Source organism: Anas platyrhynchos, chromosome 2 (genome assembly GCF_047663525.1).
Source record: "Anas platyrhynchos isolate ZD024472 breed Pekin duck chromosome 2, IASCAAS_PekinDuck_T2T, whole genome shotgun sequence".
Taxonomy (NCBI): Eukaryota; Metazoa; Chordata; class Aves; order Anseriformes; family Anatidae; genus Anas; species Anas platyrhynchos.
The window spans coordinates 2384662-2403950 of NC_092588.1; the positions used below are offsets into that span (position 1 = coordinate 2384662).

Genomic DNA, 19289 nt, shown 5'->3' on the forward strand with positions numbered 1-19289 from the left:
TTCTCCCCCTGCTTGGTAGGAGGACTGCAAAAGCTTGGCAGAAGCCCCCACGGCCAGCCCAAACGGGAGGCTGCCCTCCACACTGCCCAAACTCCCATTTAGCATCACACCCCCGCTTTACATAAGCTGCCTGCTGGCAGGTGGGATGGGAGCAGATCTGACACAGCCCCTGAAATAGCGGCTCTGCTTTCTGACCCTCCAGTTCCCTCTTGCTTTGCACAGTGCTGTGACACCGGTGGGGATGGATGCAAGGAGAGTTTCTCTCCCCGGCACAGTGCAGCAGCAACACACCAGGATCAGACCTCAGGAGCATCTCGTCCCTGTTTCAACCTTTTCTTGTTTTCCTTTCTCAACCCTTTCTCATCTTCTTTCCTTATTCTCAACCCTTTCTCTTCCTCCTTCCCCATCCCTTTCATGCCTTCTTGGCAGGCACAGCCTACATCACATTCAACATCCCAAAGAGAACAAAACACGAACCAAATACCCAAGGAATGAGCCCAAACAAAGGCACCACGTAGCCCCGCACAAGTAATGTGGTGAACTCTCTTTTTGAAAGCCTCCAGAAGGAAAATGAAGCGGAGATCCTGAGAACAAAATGAGCATGCCTTCTTCTGCCTTTCTCTCAAACCAGCCCTGGAGATAAAGTTTTTCCCACGAATTTAAAGGGTTGATAGGGTTGCTGAGTGCAGCCCACCTCTGGAGTTAGCTTGCATCCTGCCTCTTCTAGGATGTTTCTAATTGCGTTGGGGAACTGCTTGCCCTCAGGTACAACTTACCCTCAGCTGCAATGAAGCTGCAGAAGTAAAACAAGTGAGGAAAGAGCCTGAGGAAGGAGTGAAACAATTTAGGGCACACTTAGGGGAAGCCACTCATGAAGAGCCATCAGGGGTTGCCAGATCTGCCTAGCAATTAGCGAGGAAGTTTTTCATAGCAGGCATTTGCAGACTCGGATACACACATGGTGGGAACAACATGAGACCCAGGAGGGGACAACCCAACCATCCCTTCCTTCCAAACCCCCCCGGCTGTCCCCTCACTCACCCATGAACTCCACTCCGCTGCTGTCCTTCGGGCTGCTCATGCAGTTCTCCAAGTAAATCCCATCCTTGTAACAATCTTCCTTCTTCTTTGCGAGCCCCAGGATCTCGCTGGCTTGATCCAGGACCTCCCCTCCCGAGCAAGAGCAGGGGGTCTGCATAATGCCACAGGGGTGGGAGCTGCTGCTGATGGCCAGGCACGCATCCAGCCACTTGCAGAGCATCTGGCACGCGGCTTTGCTAGGGTTCCTGTTGCCCACCACGAGGTATTCCACCGAGAAGTCCCTTTCCTGAGCTTTCATGGGCTTCCACCGCACGGGTCCGTTCTCCACCCCTGGTGGCGCAGTCTGCTTCATCTGGAGGAACTGTTTGTTGGACTGGAGGAAGGCGTAGCGGGTGGACCCATCACAGAGCTTCAGCACATCGTCGAAGCTCTCCATGCCCAGGTAGGTGCGGGTAGACTCCAGGAAGGAGTCGAACTGGTAGGTGCGGATGTGCTGGTGGTCACATACGCCGGTGGGTTTGAGGATCTTCATGTACAAGGTGTACCTCCGAGGGTCGGGGTTCTGGATAATCCAAGAGCAGAGAGAGGAGTTCAACGGGAAGACGGCGAAGGAGGAGAAATACCCAAAGAATTTCCCCTGGACCAAAGTGGTGCAGGGAGTTTGTGCCAGGTCCAGAGCGACCACGGTCCACACAAAGTAGAGTGGCGATACCAAAAGCAGGTTCAGGGCAGATCCAATGCTCCTCATCCTAGGTCTCTGGTCCTCTGGAACTCAAAGTAAATGTCAAGCAGGTGCCAGATCCTGGACATAACAGGGACCAGCTTAGAGGAAAAGTGAGAGTTTAAGAGGCTCTGGATCCGAAATCAAGCCAATCCTCCCATGTCTGGATTTGAGCTCCCTCCTGTGGCCATAAAGAACACCTGGAAAAAAAAGGGAAGGGAGGAAAGGAGGAGGGGAGAGAAAGAGAAGAGATTTGAGATTTGTTTTTTATTTTTTTCCATTAACCCTTCACAATGCCAAGAATCCATGCAGCATCCCCAGTCCCAGCATATCTCTGGTGGGGTTTGCAGCCCCACATCACCCTCCCCATATTAGTTTTGGAGGTGTCCCCATCCCTGGGATGTCCCAGCCAGGAACTCCTTTTACTTCTCATCTTCCCAGCCCTTTTCTTTCCTGCCCCTTGGGCTCACACCAGGTAGAGGAAATCAGAAGTTTCCCCTTGGGTGAGGATTTCCCTGGCCCTGCAGCACGTATTTCCTCCAAACCAGGACTGCTGCCCAATTTTGAAAGGGCAGCTCTAACCTCGGGAGAGAGGTTCCCCCTACCAAACCTTACTGACGAGTATCAGGATGATGTCAGGAGCTTCCATGGTCTAAAATAAACAAACAGAAAAATAAAAGAATTGCTCAGGTCCTCTGCATTGGAGACCTGGGTGCAAGCAGCCCAGCTTCTCAGCTGCAAATATTGGGCTGCAACCCAAAATTAACTCTGACCACCTGGGGTGTGCATCTTATTGATCAGGGACAAAGCTGGCACTGCCAGGAAGGAATTAGGATGAATTCCCTGGCTATGGAGAGGGGCAGTGACTCTGATCCTCTTCACATCCCCATCAATACCACACCCCCTGCCCCCAAACCTGCCCTCTCCCACCCTGCTCTCAAGCTCTCCCTTCCCAAACTGCAAACAGAGGAAGCTTTCACAGCAGCCAGATGAATTCCCAGCAAATCTATGAGTTATGCAGCTAAACACAATCCTGCCTCCCAGGAGACACTTAAACAAGAGATGAAGCCCATAGACCATCCTGTGCATTTGGGAGGAGACAGGCTCCTAGCCAATAGCCAAATGCAGTTCCACATTCACCTCTTGCTTCCTTTCCTCTCCATATATTAAAGTTTTGCCTCTGCATTGCCTCTTTTCTGAAAAATCCTTTTTTTTTTTTTCTTCTTTTTTTTTTTTTTTTAATTTTTCTTTTCCTGGGGAGGAAAGGGTTAGGGAACTGGAAAGTCAGATCTGCTGTTTGCAAACTGGGTTTCAGCCCAGCTTCAAATCGCTGCAGCCTCTGCCAGCAGATTCCTGCGTGTCTGTTAGACCTGACACTAATCAGCATGGAGTCCAAATGCGTTTGCACTTAAATTTTTTAGGAGTCGGATCCCCACTCCCGACGGCGCTTTGTAGCCTGCAGAACTCTGCAGTGCAACCCTCCCCGTGCCAGCCTCGGGGGCTGGATTTCAGGAACAGCAGCCTGCTTAGTGGATGCAAAGCACCGCTCGGTTGCAAGGAAAACCACAGGCATCAAGCAAACATCCTATAAATTTCCGGAGAGGTCATCCTGATTAGCAGGAGGGGTTGCCTGCAAATGACTGTGAATGTTTTAAATATCAGCTTCGGTAAGTGAAACATACTTGCTGAGTCTGTGAGAGGGAGCAGAGAGTCTCAGATCTTTTGGTTCATCTCTCCCTCGCTGTAGGGCAGCTCATGCTGTTCAGAAGTGGGCACAGCCTTGGTAAAAGCCCAAGTCTACCCGACCTTCCCACCACGAGCCAGACAGGATCACCCTAACCTTTGGTCCAGCCCATGAAGGAAGCTGCAGGAGCCAGCAGCGCCTCCATGGCAACGAGATGAGGAGGAGACAGGGCTGGGAGCTGATGGAGAGCATCAGGATCTGGCCCCTGGTAGTGACTTCAGCTCCTGGTATCCAGCCCAAGCCTCCTGCCCTCCACAAACCTGACTTTTCTCACGCCGGCCACATCCCTGTTACCGAACGAAGAGGTGGAAAGCACAAAACTCACCCTCCCCTTGCCCCTTTTGGGGAAAAAAGCACACCGTAAAAGCCAACAAACTTTAACTAAACAGGCCCGTTAATGGGACGCTGTGTTACGGTTGTTAGGTCTCAGAATTGATTTCCCCTGAATGTGGTCCCATCTGGAGGGTTTCACCATAAGGAGCATAAACATATTTTTTTTCTCCTTCAGCTGATTCTTACTGAAGTAGGAATCTTTCCTTAAAGCAACCCCCCATCTAAACTTGCACTTTTGGCCCAACACACGTGGGGATGAAGCAACGGGCAGTTTTTCAGATGCTACATTCCAGCAAGGAGATCGATCCGCCACGCTTTAATCCCCCAAGGGGGATGCACACAAGAGGTTACAGCCTGCGGCTGGGGAGTTGATAATAATTGCATGAAAAGACAGATTGTCCCGACCTGGAAAACCCCGTACCTATGGCAGACGGGTTAATTTGCCCTTATTCCTCTGGTAGTTGCCACGTCTGGTTCCTAAGTAGCCCGGCTCTCTCTGCTATGCTCCTTCTTCCAGCAGGAGATGGGACCAGCAGAGAAGCCTTTGCTGGAGGAAATTTTGAGGACAGCAGGTGACTGTGAATTACCTTGGGCCACCCCTTGTTTGAGTTTTTCAAGGACCATCCAAAGGGCAAAAATGTTGCCCTCTTTATGCGTGTACCCATTGTAAGACAAGTTTTCATCCCAAGCAACTGCAGAACGAGGCTGATAAGTTTGGTCCAAAAGACTCCCCCATCCTGATTTCCTTGCACATGTGTCCAAGGTGGTCAAGTAAAAGGTTTTAATAAGAGATTTGAACCACCGGCATGGCCCATGCACCTTCACATCACTGCCCAAAGCCTTAGCAGTCTTTTTTGTACTTCCTCTTGCTGAGCATTCCCCATCCCATCCTAGCATCCACGGGGACAGGCAGGGTTAGAAACAGAACCAGATCGATCTTTGCAGCTTAAACAAACCTAGGCAGGGACTGAATCACACATTACATATAGGACCTGGACTGCTTGAGGGGTTTAATCACCTAGTTTGCACTGCTCCGTGTGACTTTTGGAGCCTGCAAGCCTTGTCGAGCTGTAATGGTGAATTCACGGTAATGGTAAATCAAGACAATTTGGGTCTGAAGCTGGAGATTTCCATCACTCTCACACCTGCTTGCTTTTGGCACACATCCTCGTGCCCCAGACACATTTCACCCCTACCCCAGGGGTTTTGCAGGATGCGTGTGCTGCCCAGCATCCTTCCCCACAGCAAGGGCAGCCTCACTGCCTGGGCATCCACCCTCTCCTCTCCTCTGCTGGTGGCAGGGGGCTCTCGGCGCAGCAGCAGTCTGGGTCTGGCCAATGGAGGGCACTGTTAGACACGCACACAAACACACACACACATTTTATAAAAAATAAAATAATAAAAAAAATCAAATCAAATCAAAAGAAAAAAAAAAAGCAAAACCACGACTGAAGAAAGTGCATCCTTCCCCGCTGCTGGCCATAGGATCTCTCCAAACACCGATCTGCCAAACCTCAAATCCCTTCTCCCCTGCCCGTGGGCTCAGCTGTGCTATCGTCCAGGATTTACCTCCCTCTGCTTTTCCTCCTCCTGACCTTGGCACACGGCTGACACCCCAGCGGGGTGAAAACCACTCTCATCAAGCTAATCTTCCTTTCCTGGAGCTTCCCATTTTCCTGCGAGAAATCCCCCGATATCAAACAAAATATCCCTTTTGCTGGAGGCGGAAAGCCACCTGGCCCTGAAAAAGCTCAGTCCCTTGTCACTGCGAGAAAACAGGGGAAATGAATATGCCCTGGCCTTATTCACAAAGATCTGCTAGCAGAAGGGAAAAAAAAATGCTGCAACCACTTGGAAATTTTCTTCTTGCTACAGAAGAGAGGGAGAGAAGCGCGGTGGAGGTGCCTGGAGAAATATCCTGGCATCTGTCACCCAACAGTGCATGGGGATGTCAGGAAGGGCTCAGACCTGGCACCTAGAGAGGGATGGAGCTTGGACCAGTCCTGGAGCAGCAAAACTTCCATAAATTCAGTGCTTAAAATCAGGTTTTTGCTTAATATATTTTTTTTAATGATCCATTTTCCCTCTCTTCTGCCTTCTGCAAGGATTTCCCTCACTCTGATCCTTCCCAGAAAGAGTTATCTGCAAAGATTTGCCTTTATTTTCTGGCAAAGCAGAACCTGGTGGAAACCAGGACCCAAAGGGGAAAGAGGATGGACTGGTGGGTATTGCAGGACGGGGAAATCCTTTAGGTCTCATCCTGATTTCAGTGCACATCCACCCTCTAGAGGGATTTCAGGTGTGGGAAACATCCTGGAAAGGATTCCAACCCATCACATCTCCCTTGTGGAACTGCTCCAGCTCTCTAGGTCAGGTCTACCTCTGAACCAAATCCTGAGAGCTGGACTTGGCCAAGACCCCTTTGGGAAGCAGACGAAGGTCAGATAGCCAAGGGTCCAGCCCCATTCCCCTCCTGTTGTTTCACATTTTTTCATGGACCCCTCACTACCTGGCAGATTTATTCTGCTGCTACAGAGATCATCCTGCTCATTCCCTCCATCCATCTCAGTCTCCTGAGTGCAAGTAAAGCCTGATGCTCACCTGCCTGCCGTGTTAATAAATGATACTCACACTAGCATCCTTCATCCCAAATTTCTCTCAGCTCCATCCTGTAAAGGTACACGCTTTGGGGGTGGACTCTGGTAGATTGGGACAGCCTACAGGAACAGCATGAATAGGATGGGGAATATTTGATGCTGTGATGGGGATTTGATTGTGGGTCAAAGTCCCCTTCCCATTTCAATTTTCAGAGAAGAGGGGAGCTGGGGAGTGGGCTGAGAGATAAAATGTAGAAATGGATAATGCTGGGGTGCTCCAAGAGGCTTTTAACTGCTTTCAGGAAACTCCAAAGCTCCTAAGCCTTGACTGAACCATCCCATGTCTGACTTCCTTCAGCATCGGCCAGATGGAGAGACACTGCTGGAAAGAGCCAGAGGGCAGATTTTAATCCTGACTGCAGGATTGGTGCTTGCTCCCATTTAAGCGCCTCTGCCTATCCGTGCCTCAGTTTCCCCACCTGCAAAAATGGATGTAAGAAGCCTTCTCTGTTTTTCTTCATTGATCTGAAAAGCTCCAACAAGATGCTGAAGACAATGATTCATTCCCAACACTTTAGGATTTCATCCTGTTATCAGACTAATAAGCTTAAAGACTTACACCTCCTCTCCCAAGTAAGAAAATGGAATATGGGCCCATGGCTAAAGATGTCAGGCAGGGGTGCAGGGAGTCAAGATCAGTTCCCGACTCTGAATTTTCATATATATATATATATATATATGTATTTTGAGTTGGTTCAGTGAGCACCTGAGCAACAAGGCAAGACCCTAAAATGCAGGACCCTGAAACCCTTCCGTGGAGGAAAGCCTGGCAGACGAGGAGGGCCAGATGTGCTCCATCTGCTCCCAGATGTGGCTGCCCAAGGGAACCGAGCCCAGGGCTCTGCAGCACCTTCTGTTGGGCCCATCGCAGCCCCAGCACGCAGCTGTCATGTGTGTGCTTGGTGTTTTTTAACATCACCTCATCCGGAGCTGCAGATGCTTGTCCTCGGCTGTCCTCTCACGGAGGGCAGTGCTGTCAGCACAGCCCACTGGGGATGCACCAGGGTTGGGAATTTCTCAAGGACTTTGTGGCGTGGAGGTGGGTTAGATGTCAATGCATAATGAGGCCAAGGAGTCTATGGGGTTCTTGGCAGGAGGAATCCAATAGGAGTCTTGATTACATCTGACATTGCCAATTTCTCTGCCTCAGTTTCCCATTAGCAGAGCAGAATTAAACTGCAGTGGTTAAGTTAATTCTGGTAAGGTAAATCCCACAGTGGGTTCAGAGTGGTGGCAGTCACACTGCTTCTGGGCATTTCCTCACCCCCAGGGGAATACACAACTCTTCTGACCCCCGTGAGATGTTCAGTTCCTATCTCCTCCATGCCAGCACCACCTGCACCCCTTGGCATTCCCAGCTCCTGCTTATTGCCATCATGGGTTCCACATTTTACCAAAAACACCTTGGATTCTCCCCGTCAAACCCTATAAACCTCCTGCTGTCCCTCTTGCCTTACTTCTGTCCATAAATGCTCCAGAGCCAACCTTTTGGGGCATTTTTTCCTCTTTTCCCACCCCATTCCTCCATGACCAGGTTACACAAGAGGGCCTCTGAGGGCAAGGTCATCCTCTTGGATGGCAGAAAGCAGGCAGGGGCTGGACCACTTCTCTCTCCACTCACTCCTGCTGGGAACAGGGCTATGATTGATTGGAAAACCAGCGGGAGGATAAAAGCATTGTCATTAGCTGGGGAGCTAAATGGGAGCCCCCAGGGCTTGGGACTACTCAGGGAGGTCTGGGTGCTCATGATGATGCTCGTGTCCATGTAGTTGAATCTCCTGTCCCCATAGCAGAGCAGCCTTGTTGCAGTGTTTAATGTCCCCTGAGCTGTGCCCACAGGGGCGGTGATTTTTGGTTGGGGTCAAAGCTGGGCTAGGAAGTGTCCTGAGATGTGCTTCAGGCTGCCCTGCATGGGTGCAAGTCCTGGTGCCTCTCCAGTTTTGTACAGCAACCCTGGAGGTGCACAATGCTCGGTTTTTGAATGCTGCAATCTCAGCAATTAAAGCTGGATTGAGAATGTTTTCCTCTTCTGACACCAGGAATTCAGCTCATAATTTTAGGTATTCAGTTTCCAAAGCTTGGTGAGGATGTCTATTTAAATTGCATACAGAAAGACCTTAACACAGTACTGCTCAGATTTGCAATTTTCTTATATGTCTCAGCAGAAAGAAAATGAAGATTCAGGGTGTAGGTACAAAATAAAATAAAATATATATAATAATAATAATAATAATAATAATAATAATAATAATAATAACAAAAAAAAAAAAAACAAAAACAGATACGAATCTCTCCCTTGTCTAACTTTACCCATCCTTAGAGTCAGGAGCACATAAGAATTTGAACCACAGGATTGGACTTGCTGTACAAGCAATTCCAGTTTCTCCTACATTGTCTGTAATCAGGGGCTGGGGTCCTCTGGTGACACCAGCTGGGAGAACAGGAATGTCCCAAAGATATGGAGAATATAGAAACATCTGAGCCAGAGCCTGTGATCATGGAGCCTTTCTTCCAGGTTGAGCACAGGCTCTGAAGGTGGAGAGAAACAGGAATAAAAATGATCCCTTTTAAAGCCCCAAGTCTGAAGTTTTGGATCCAACCATGACCTTGGAGCAGCAGAAATTTGCAGCCAAAAAAAAAAAATAATTAAATTTAAAAAGTGATAAATATGTGCATTTCTATAGCACCTTCTCTCCAGGGTCCTCAAGGGACATGGGGAGCAGCAGTGAATCAAGCCTCGTGACGCAGAAAGCCATCCTTACCGATCCCAAAGACCGAGCACAAACAAAAGGAAGTACTTTTTCACACGGCTCATAATTCAATTGGGGAACTCATCGCCACAGGATGCTGTGTAGGCTAAAGGTATAAAAGAGTGCCAAAACGGATTAGAGAATTTGTGGAGGACAAGTCCATCAGTCGCTGTTAGACATGATGGTCTGAGTGTAACCGCCGGTCCCAGAAGTGTCTCCTATTCTTCCTAGGAGATGAGAAGGTGCAGCTGGGGGAAAACTTCTCCTTCAGCCTTTTCTTGTGCACACAGACTTGCATGGGACATTCCTCCTTCCCTAAATAAACATTCCAGCATTTATAAGGGAGAGATGTAGGGGTTTCAGCTACCTGAGCTCACCACACTGTGGAGCACGGGGCACCCTCCTGCCCTGCTCCCTGGAGACCCCACAGTCACTGCAGGCTCCTCAGGGCAGAGGCTCCCCTAATCCTAAGAAGCCTGTAGCAACACAGGCAGGCAAAGGGATGCAATCATGGCAGAGGCACTAAAGAGCCAGCTTATTCCTTGCATCTCATCTATCAGCCGCACCACAAGCCGTTCAGGATTTACATAAATGAGCCAGATGTACACTTTTCCCATTTTCAGTCTTTCTCTCCAGGAACCCTTGAGCAAAGGGAGGTGGGAGGGAGGATGGCTTAGTAGTGAGGGGCAAGCGTGGTGGTTATCAGGAGGCACTTGCCCAAGCTTTATTTAATCACAAGAAATGGTGGAGGATGCTGTGGAGTTATTTGTGCAGCATCGGGAATGTGCTGGTTTATGGCTGGCATTGGTCAGCTGTCTGCATGCAGCCTTGATGAAGATGAAGGATTGAATGAGGAAGGCTTACATTTATTCTGAGAAGGGCTCAGGTGGTGCCTCATCACCGGGATGACAACAAAGCCTGTGATTTTCACATGCTCCTTCATTTATACGGGCTTTCCTTTCTGGCTGGGGACATTGGCAGACAGGACTATATTTAGGTTCCTATCCAATACACTGCTAAATGGACCTCAGCTACAAAGCCACATGCAAGCAATTCTGCTTCCATTTCCTCCTGAGTGATTTTGAGACTGCTCGTCCTGCTTCCAGCCCAGCACCTGCTTAGAGAAACCTCACCATAAGTCAACCGCATGCAAAGAGCCAGGTGTTCCCCGGCACCTCGCAATGACAAACCCACGTTGCAGCCCAGGAATCAGTCTTGTTAAGCCAGGAATTACAGGAGAGAAAAACAGACCTTCCAGGAACGTGCCAAAAAATTGGGATCACTGTTTTTTTTTTTTTTTTTTTGTCCAGAAGGTAGGTTGGCCAACACAGTGGCATAAGGTGGGCATCCTCCATCTCCATGGACATTCCCAGGAGGGTCTGTCCTGCCTCCCCATTCAGGGATGGGCTGAAATCCAGCACAGGTTGGTGGAGAGCGAGACACAATGAGCAGATGGCCCTTCTTTTGTTCCTGAAGAACAGAAATTCACATGCCAACTAAATGCTAATTTGCCCTTTTGCTGTCTGTCTCCACGGGCTACATCTACGCTGCTGAACAAAACAGTTCAGGGACTGTTCTCTGGCTCTGGGGCCAAGCATGGCACGGCTTGGGGCCGCACATCTCAGCTCTCCTCCTCTGCAAAACAGGCTGGCCTCGTCCCACAGACCTGCGGGAGAGAGTCCCTTGGCTCAGCCATCTACCAGACTGTGCCTTGGCACGGTCTTGGGCCAAAGATGCACCAGGGAGCATGCAAGTAATTAAATGGTCTGGATGATCACGGGACCACGCTCATACCTGCATTTAATCCCACATTTATTTACGAGGATAGGCACTGCCTCAGAAAGAGTGAATGGATGTGAATAGCAAAGGGCATGTCTTTTGGTGTTTCTTTGGAAGATTTGGTGGAGACCTTTCCATAGGGAGCAAATCCAGGCGCTACTCTTGGTGGCTCAGACCTGAGGGTGAGCCAGCCAGCTGGTTGATGCTCCCACCTTCACCTCTGTTCTGGACAGGGTCCCTGAGTCTTCCCATGACTCCTTTTTGGCCAGAGCTGTCCTCTGATGAAGACAGGATTTCTGTCCATTACTGTTAAGAGCCAGTAAATGAGAATGAGGTCACACCTGGAGATCTACACCTCAGCCCACTTGCTTTGAGAAGCTCCTCATTAGGTGCTCAAGAGATGGACCATGGATGCTGCAATATGAAAGATCTCATCAACACTTTCCCCCTCACTCCTCCGGCAAGTGGCAGTCACCGGGGGAGCTTGTCTTTATCTCAGCTCTGCAAATAATTTGGGAACTTGGTCCTCAGGAGGAGGTGGTGAACACTGCCAGCCCCACCAGGGCTAATTAGGGTACTCCATCACTCAGCATGCCTGACCCCAACAACCAGACGAAGAAAAGCATCAGTCCAGCTCCTCCTTTTCATCACGGCTGCCCATCAATATCTCAGGGCTGGTAAGTGTCGATCGGATGTGTTGACCCTGGTTAGACAAGCAGAAGCATCACATTTACTGCCGGAGCTTTTCATGAGAAATTGCAGCTTTTTTCTCTCTCTCCCTCTCCCCCCTTCCCTTCTTCTCCTTTGCCTTTGGAAAGTGCGACAGCGTGGGGATGAATCGCCTGATTGTGTGCTCCTCTTTCCCCCACCATGCCGCACCAACAGCAGGGCTGGGGGATGGAAAAGGAGCCCAGCTGCTTCTTGTGGGCTGTTCTCTCTCCACCCACAAGGCACTTTAAATCAGACACAAATTAACACCAACTCCTGGCATCCTTTATTAATCAGATTGGCTCAGCCTTAGTTTGCTTTGCTTTTATCTTCTATTTTAATATTTCATTTTTTTTTCTTTTTTCTGAGTCCACCCTCCTGAATAACATACCTAACAATAACACCACTGCACCGGAGAGCAGAGACGGCTCCTGAGTTATTCCAGGTAGTGCTCATCTCCGGTTTCTCAAGGCTTAAATCAAGAATCATGCTATCCCTTGAGCATCTCAGACTTCAGCAGTCTTTTCCATCCATACTGCTCTCTAAGTGTCCTTCAAGGAGAATCCCCATGCATGTAGTCACACACATACAGAAATTAGCATCTCTGGGTACCTTCTGTGTGTCAGTCATCATCTGATAAGAAAGTTATGTAAGATTTCTTCTCCTAACATACGAAATTAGGGTAGCTAAAATTTGCCTGCCTGATGTGGGATATAGTGGAGGTGAAAGCATAGAAGCCTGTAGAGGCACAGGTCACCACAGTCCGCAGAGGTTCCACAGTGACCTAAATATAGGGAGGGGTTCCCACCCCTGAGGACATTGGTAACAAGAGGGTCGATTGCCATGACCAGGCTCTAAGGGGAAGTCATTACTAATGGAGACACACTCCCAACTTCATGACTTCTCCTTGGAGGTCTACTAAAAAGGTACTGAGGAAGGATTTCCAAAACCTTTCCTTCAGGAGCAGAGATGAGGAGAACTGTAAGCACTCACTGACCTTCATTTCTCCCAGCCTTGGCAGACAGAAATGCTGGAGGGCATGTCTTTCAAAGCCTTCTATCTACTCAGTCTTCCCAGCTTAGCAAATCCTCTGGTCTTTGTGTGCCTTGCCCCTCTGATACCTCTGGTCGGTCCAGCCCCATCAGCAGCATGCAAGATGGAGGCAAGGAGTGACTGATGGACTTCTTGCTGGAAGGACCATGCATGGCCAGGGAATTGGCTGGCTCCTCTCTGCTCTCCGTATGGCCATATTTGCTAAGACACTCCATCTAGCAGGCACCGTTCGGTAACTGTCAAACCTTTTGTGGATTTCCGTCTCTGCAATATTCGTTTCTTAGCAACTCTGTTTGCTTTTAACAAAAACAAAATGTCTCTGCCTGTGGCGTGCTATTTTGAGCAGAAACGGTGCTGTTTCGGGTCCATGCTAGTCGGAGGGACCCTGGTGAAAATGGTCCTGTCCACCCACTCTCTCCTAATGGCACTGGGTGAAATTCTTATTTGTTTTCTTGCTATCTCACCTGCTACAGGGAAAGCAGAGCAATCCTGGACATGGATTGTGTCAAACAGCTAATACTGCTACATTGCTCTTCTTCAGTCCTTGCCATTCCTGCAATCTTGAAGCTTATTGTGTAACCCGGGTAATAAAGGTACAAGTCAGCAGGAAATCTTACAGCAGAACAAAGTTTCAGCAAGAAAATACAGTTATACAAACCCTGTGCACTTCATTGGAAATGCCTCTGGTCTCCAGTTAACACTATGTATAAGGAGACACAAAGGCATGCACAACAACATCAGCACTTCTTGAGACTAAGATTAATGAGTTTTGATTGATTAGAAACTAATAATAATAATTAAAAAATATATAATCCCACAAGCAAAACAACCCCCAAGCCAACTATCAGGCAGAAGTGATGCCTCACTATGGGCTCAGAAAAGAGCCTGATGAAATGAGAGCCCAGAAAAGCAAATTGGAAAAGCGCCCCAGCCCTCTGATAAGGGCATATACCATAATGGTAGGGGAGAGAGATGGATGGAAAGTGGAAATTTCAGAAGTCAATAATCAGTTATGCTTGAAACATTCCTACATATATTAACTCTCCCACCTATCACAGGAATCTCACATCTCTACTTTGTGTTCACAGGTTGAGTCCAGCAATGCATCACCCTGAACATGACCTGCACCTCTTCTGAACTGCTCAGAATATTTAGAGCAGGATAGAAACCTCATTTTGTCGAGTTAGCCAACCCCTGTCAGAAGGTTCATTTAATTATCCTCTCCATCTCTCCATGTCCATAGGAACTGCTGATCTCCTGCAGTACACTTGGCAGCATTTTGCAGGTGATTCAAATGATGATGATTTTTTGGATAACTCCAACAAGCTCAGAAAGCTGGTTAAAAAAAGGAAGAGGAAGAAGAAGAAAATACTTAGAGATTCATAGCTGGCAAAACTATAGATGCAGGACATAAAAAGAGGAAAGGAGATGGCATGATGATGGTCAGCAGCTGCAGAGTTAATACCTTCAGACCATCATGTCTCTGGAGGTCTCTGATAATCAGTTGGATTTAGAGACTGAACTCAAGCAGTGTGGGAACCAACTTGTACAGTTGGTAGCTATTTTCTTAGGAAATAAGCACCGCCCATTTTTTATTATAAGTCCAAATTTATTCACTGAATCCATAAAGCCTCACTGACGTCAGTGGGGCCAGGAATCCGTCTCTTTATTCCTGAGTTCAATGCCTATACATTGTTTTCATGCAGCTGTAAAGATCTTCTTTATGCATCTTCTTGATTTTTCTCTCGCTCATTCATCCTGATTCATCCTCCTCTGCTTGGAGCTCCTTGAATATCCTGTAAGAAGCCCACACACTCAGACACATTCTTGTCCAAGCCTACATTGCAGTATATTTGTCCAACTAATTTTTACTGAAATAAAGTTCCTGCTTTGCAAAATTGCCAAGAGCAATTGTTTTGGTGAATCATAAATACTGCAGAAAGGAAATGTTCGTTCAGGTTGTTTGTTTCTGCCTTTGGCAGATCGAGCCATAGGAGTGCATACATTTCTCAAGAAACTGAGATTTTAATTCAGAGGGCAAACTGCATTGACAATGTCAATTCGATAGGACACCGATACACTTTGACCTGAGTAAAGCCCACACATCTGCAAACATGTTTGTTAACGAGTTCAGGAATGGTTGCTTCAATCTCAGCCTCTTTGGCACTGGTTTGTTAAGGCAGCTGAAGAATTGCATAGAAATAAGAGTATTGGCTCCATTGAGCAGTGACCATACCTTGGGCTGGAAATCTTGCTTGGCATATCAGGATCTCCAGTTCAGCCTCACCTCAACTACAAGACGCTTTCACCAGGCTGAGTGATCCAGGGAACGATTCAGGAAAATTCCAGGGCCAGAAAGAGAACATAAAGCAGATTGTGCCAGTATAACCTCTTGGTTGAACCAGAACGTATGAAAAGTCCTCTAAAACCTGTGCATTTTATTGGAAGCCTGTTTAAGAAAAAGTGCATAAATTGCACCAAAATATGGGAAAAGGTGGGTTTTTAACCCAGTCTGGCTGAAAAGTGATATAATGCTCTAACCACATGTAGGCAGGACCAGCTGGAAGATACAAATAAAGAATTAGCTTGAACTATCCTTAGATGACTAAAAGGAAGAGATGCAAATCTGAGCGAGCCACTCTGGACTCCTTGAGCTGTCCACAGAAAGAAATGGGCATCTGAAGCAGGGTGACATTTTGGAAATGATGGGTACAAGTTTCCATGGACAGATTCAGCAGCAGCACTGCTCAGCAAGGATACTTCATGGGAAGGAAGAAACTGGACTTCAAAACAGGGATCCAGACCATGAGCCACAAATATTGTTGAGCCAGGATCCTCTACTAGTGCTTACTCTAGGTCTTTTCCCTACTGCCAGTGGAAGATTGCTATCTTCTTAAGCAGATACCAATTAAAAGGCCCTCTAAGCTGTACTTTAACACAAATAACGTATAAAGATAACACTGTCGTATTTCATAATATGATGACTTTAATTCCACTCTTGTTAAAGAGCAATTGCAGTGTAATTATGATAAGTATGTTCTCTGACACACTTTAATACCACAAATACAAATGTAATATAATTATACTCCATTACAATACATATTATTATTGCAATATAATTGTATGATAATGTAATAATAGAATTGGTAATTATAGGACATGTTACATGCATGTTTGCATGCACACACACAAATATGCACATGTATCCTTGTGTCTTGCAAAATAAGTGACTGGAGGGTTTATAGTGTCCCTGAGAATAAATACTGTAAATCTCATTGCCATGGTGTACATTCAATCCAGGTGACAAGGGAACATAAGAGCTAACACAAACCATTCACTCATGCCGTTAATGTTCTTATTATATCAACAGAAATAATTATTGATTGAGCAGAAAAAAAGCAGTGTAATTACATTTTAATTGCAATATAATTCTACTGTAATTACAGTTTTTTTTCCTATCATTTGGGTTGGCCAATAACAATGAGATTAGGGAGACACTGTTCCCATAATTGTAAAAGATTATATTATTGTGTAATATTGCACAGCCTCCCAAGAGAAGAGGGTTCATCATTGATAAATTCATTTCAACCTAAACCTGGCTTAGTATTGGAAAATTAACTGTAAAGAGCAACATTGCTGAGTAGCCCTCCTGAACCCTTCATGCATCTGGCATCTTCAAATCACTATCACACACAAAAAAAATCTGTAGTAGATACTGTAATGGAAAGATGTAACACCAGAAGATGTGTCCTAATCCTCAGTTTAGCATTTTCTGTAAGCTCTTTAGGGTCCTCCTTCCTCTGTATTTGAAAACACAATGAGTCATTAGCGTGGAAAATGAATATTATTCTAATTCTTCATTCTCTCTCCAAAATCCCACCTGATTCAGGACAGAGAGCAAGCAAAAGAGGGTTTTTCATATCGATCACACCTTCCTCAAGATGCAATGCTATGAGAACCCCTGGGTCCTTCTGATTTCACTGATAATAAAAGATCTTCCACCGTAGAGATCTTCCTCTCTCTAAGAGAGTAAAGTTATTTGTCTCAGAAACAAGAAAAGGTTGGGACAACTCACAGATGACAGCAGACAATTATCTTCACAGCAGTCTCAAAGCATTTTTGTGCTTAATGCATCAGGAAGAACAATTAGTGTCTCCCTTTCCTAAATTTCCTCTCTTAATTCCTATTCATTAAAAATAAAAATAAAAGTTAAATATATATATATATATATATATATATATATAAAATCAATGAAAAAGTTGGAAAAAGAATGAAATCCTGTGTGCTTCCTGGATACTCTGGATGATACAGTAGCTATGGCAACATGCAATTTAACAGAACTCCTTTACCTTTGATTTTTTTTTCTATTTTTGTCTTAATGTTTACAAGAAATAATGGAATTTTTGATCCCAGTTCCTCTCTTTTGAAGGCCAATGGCTACTGACCCAAACACTTTGTCCAATTTCTCATGAATATTTCTCCATCCTTTTCATTACTTGCATGAGGGCATGATCCAGTCCCAGCTGAAACCAGGTTGAACATGGAGATTTCACTTTTATTTATTTATTTATTTATTTTATTTTATTTTATTTTTTTTTTTAATTACATGCCCCCAAAATAATACAAGAGTTACTTAGTAAATGGGTTGTAGACATCCTGAGCTGAGTGAGCAGAATGGTTAAACACTGGGGCTCGTTGCCATAGCATGCTCTAGAGGCCAAATATTCTGGTGGGCTCTGGGAAGGATGAGCAGATTCACAGGTGAAGAATTTATCAATGGCTACAAAATATGCTTGCTTCCAGATCAGGAGAAAAACGTAAAATACAGTCAAAATCCTTAATTCAGTGAACTCTAGAAGTAAAGGGTGCATATCAAGGTTGGGATCTGTTTATGCTTACCCCTCTTTGCTTTACTCTTTTCATAGAGATCTGCTATGGGCACAAGCTGCATAGCTCATCAGTCTCACCCAGTATGGGTGTTAATGAGTTTTTGTGTTCTCAGAGTCACATCCAGCCTTCAGACCTCTCATCTTACTAAGGGAACAACAGTGTTGCAAGGTGAGGAACCATACAGGGTTTGATCCAAGGAGCCTAGATCAGCACTCTGCAAAGCCTCCAGCCTCGTCCCCAGGTTCAGGATCCCCTGGTGGGATCCTGTGTGTGATAGATGCAGTGTGGGGTCTGGTTAATTGGTGTCATAAACCATACAGTTGTGCAGATCACATGGACATGGCAAGGTGCTCAGTCTGGAGCTACTTAGTTGTCTCCAGAGCTGGGAATGATTTGTGAATTTTCGCAACATTTGGAGGAAACCTGAGACAAGCACAGTGGCACAAGCAATGAGCTCAGAATGATGGCCCAATGCCTGCCACTGCAGAGGTGTTCAAGCCTGGCATCTCCACTTGAATCTCTTTTAAAGGTTTTGAGCTAATTTCAGGCCGAGACTCAAAGCAAAAGTTCAGGGTAGATGATGCCATACCCTCCAGGAAAACACAGTGTTGCTCTCAGCTGCAAGGAGTAACACCAGCAACAGAAGACTTTACTTTATTTTTTCCCCTTTCCAACAAACCAGACAATATTCATTGACAGGGAGCCTGGTGCAACACTGCTACTGCCAATTTGACTTTTGCTCTTTCTCACCTGTCCCAGCAGAAGCCCTGCGGATGTGCAAAGCAAATGAGCTCTTAACCTGCCCTGCAGCCCCAGCTCTGCCTTCTCGCCCAGAGCATGCAGACAGACTGCAGCAGCTACGAGAGAGGGGCCAAGTGTTTTCAGGCTTCTCCCCAGAGCCAGGAGACTGTGGCAGAGTCAGAGTCTGTGCTAGGGCTTGGGCTTGCAACCAACGCTGACACTGCATTGCAGCACAAGTGAAAGAGGGGAGGGAGAAAAGCCGACGTACACCCTGCAGGGAAAACAGCACAGGCAGGATCCTGCTGCCCAACTCTGGTGGGAATCCTGGTCGGAGAGGGCTATGCTCCCATGGCACCTCATCACAAATAAAGGCGCAGGTAGATGCTTAACTCTGGCACGTGCAAAAAATAAAAATAAGGTAATAATTCCCAAATGTGTAATGCTTATGCCTATCTGAGCTGGCAGTTGTTTCCTTCCACAGCCACTGTGTTGCCAGACTAACTCATTACTTTATTGAGTGCTCTGGGATACTCAGAGTGTAAGACGGTGCGCTTAGAAATACACTGCTGTCCTACAGTCAATTCCATTCTTGTTCAATAGAAAGCAGATCAAGCTATTACAGAGAAAACCTTGCCAGAACCAATAACTGTACAAGGCATGACATTATGCTAAGATGCTGCTTCAATAAATTATCAGCTAAGAAGAGTCTGGATCCTTTAATACTCCTGGGATTCATGGCTGTGCAAACCTATGTCTGTATACAGATAAATACAGTTAAACAGATACACCATATGCTATTGTTAGAGAGTTCTTTGAGTAATAAAGAATGGCATATTTAAAACTCAAAGTTAAAATTCGTACTTACTAACCTA

The 19289-nt window shown here is 46.5% G+C and overlaps 1 protein-coding gene across 2 annotated transcripts in view; it reads right to left on the reverse strand.

The window, feature by feature from the left end:
• ADGRB1 (adhesion G protein-coupled receptor B1) overlaps positions 1-19289 on the reverse strand; it is a 255147-nt gene that overhangs the window by 180930 nt on the left and 54928 nt on the right. For both annotated transcript variants that reach the window (XM_072034260.1, XM_072034261.1), the window contains exon 2: positions 1042-1962. In XM_072034260.1, the coding sequence (XP_071890361.1) occupies positions 1042-1789 (748 nt within the window). In that variant the 5' untranslated portion in view covers positions 1790-1962. The remainder of the gene's footprint in view (positions 1-1041; positions 1963-19289) is intronic.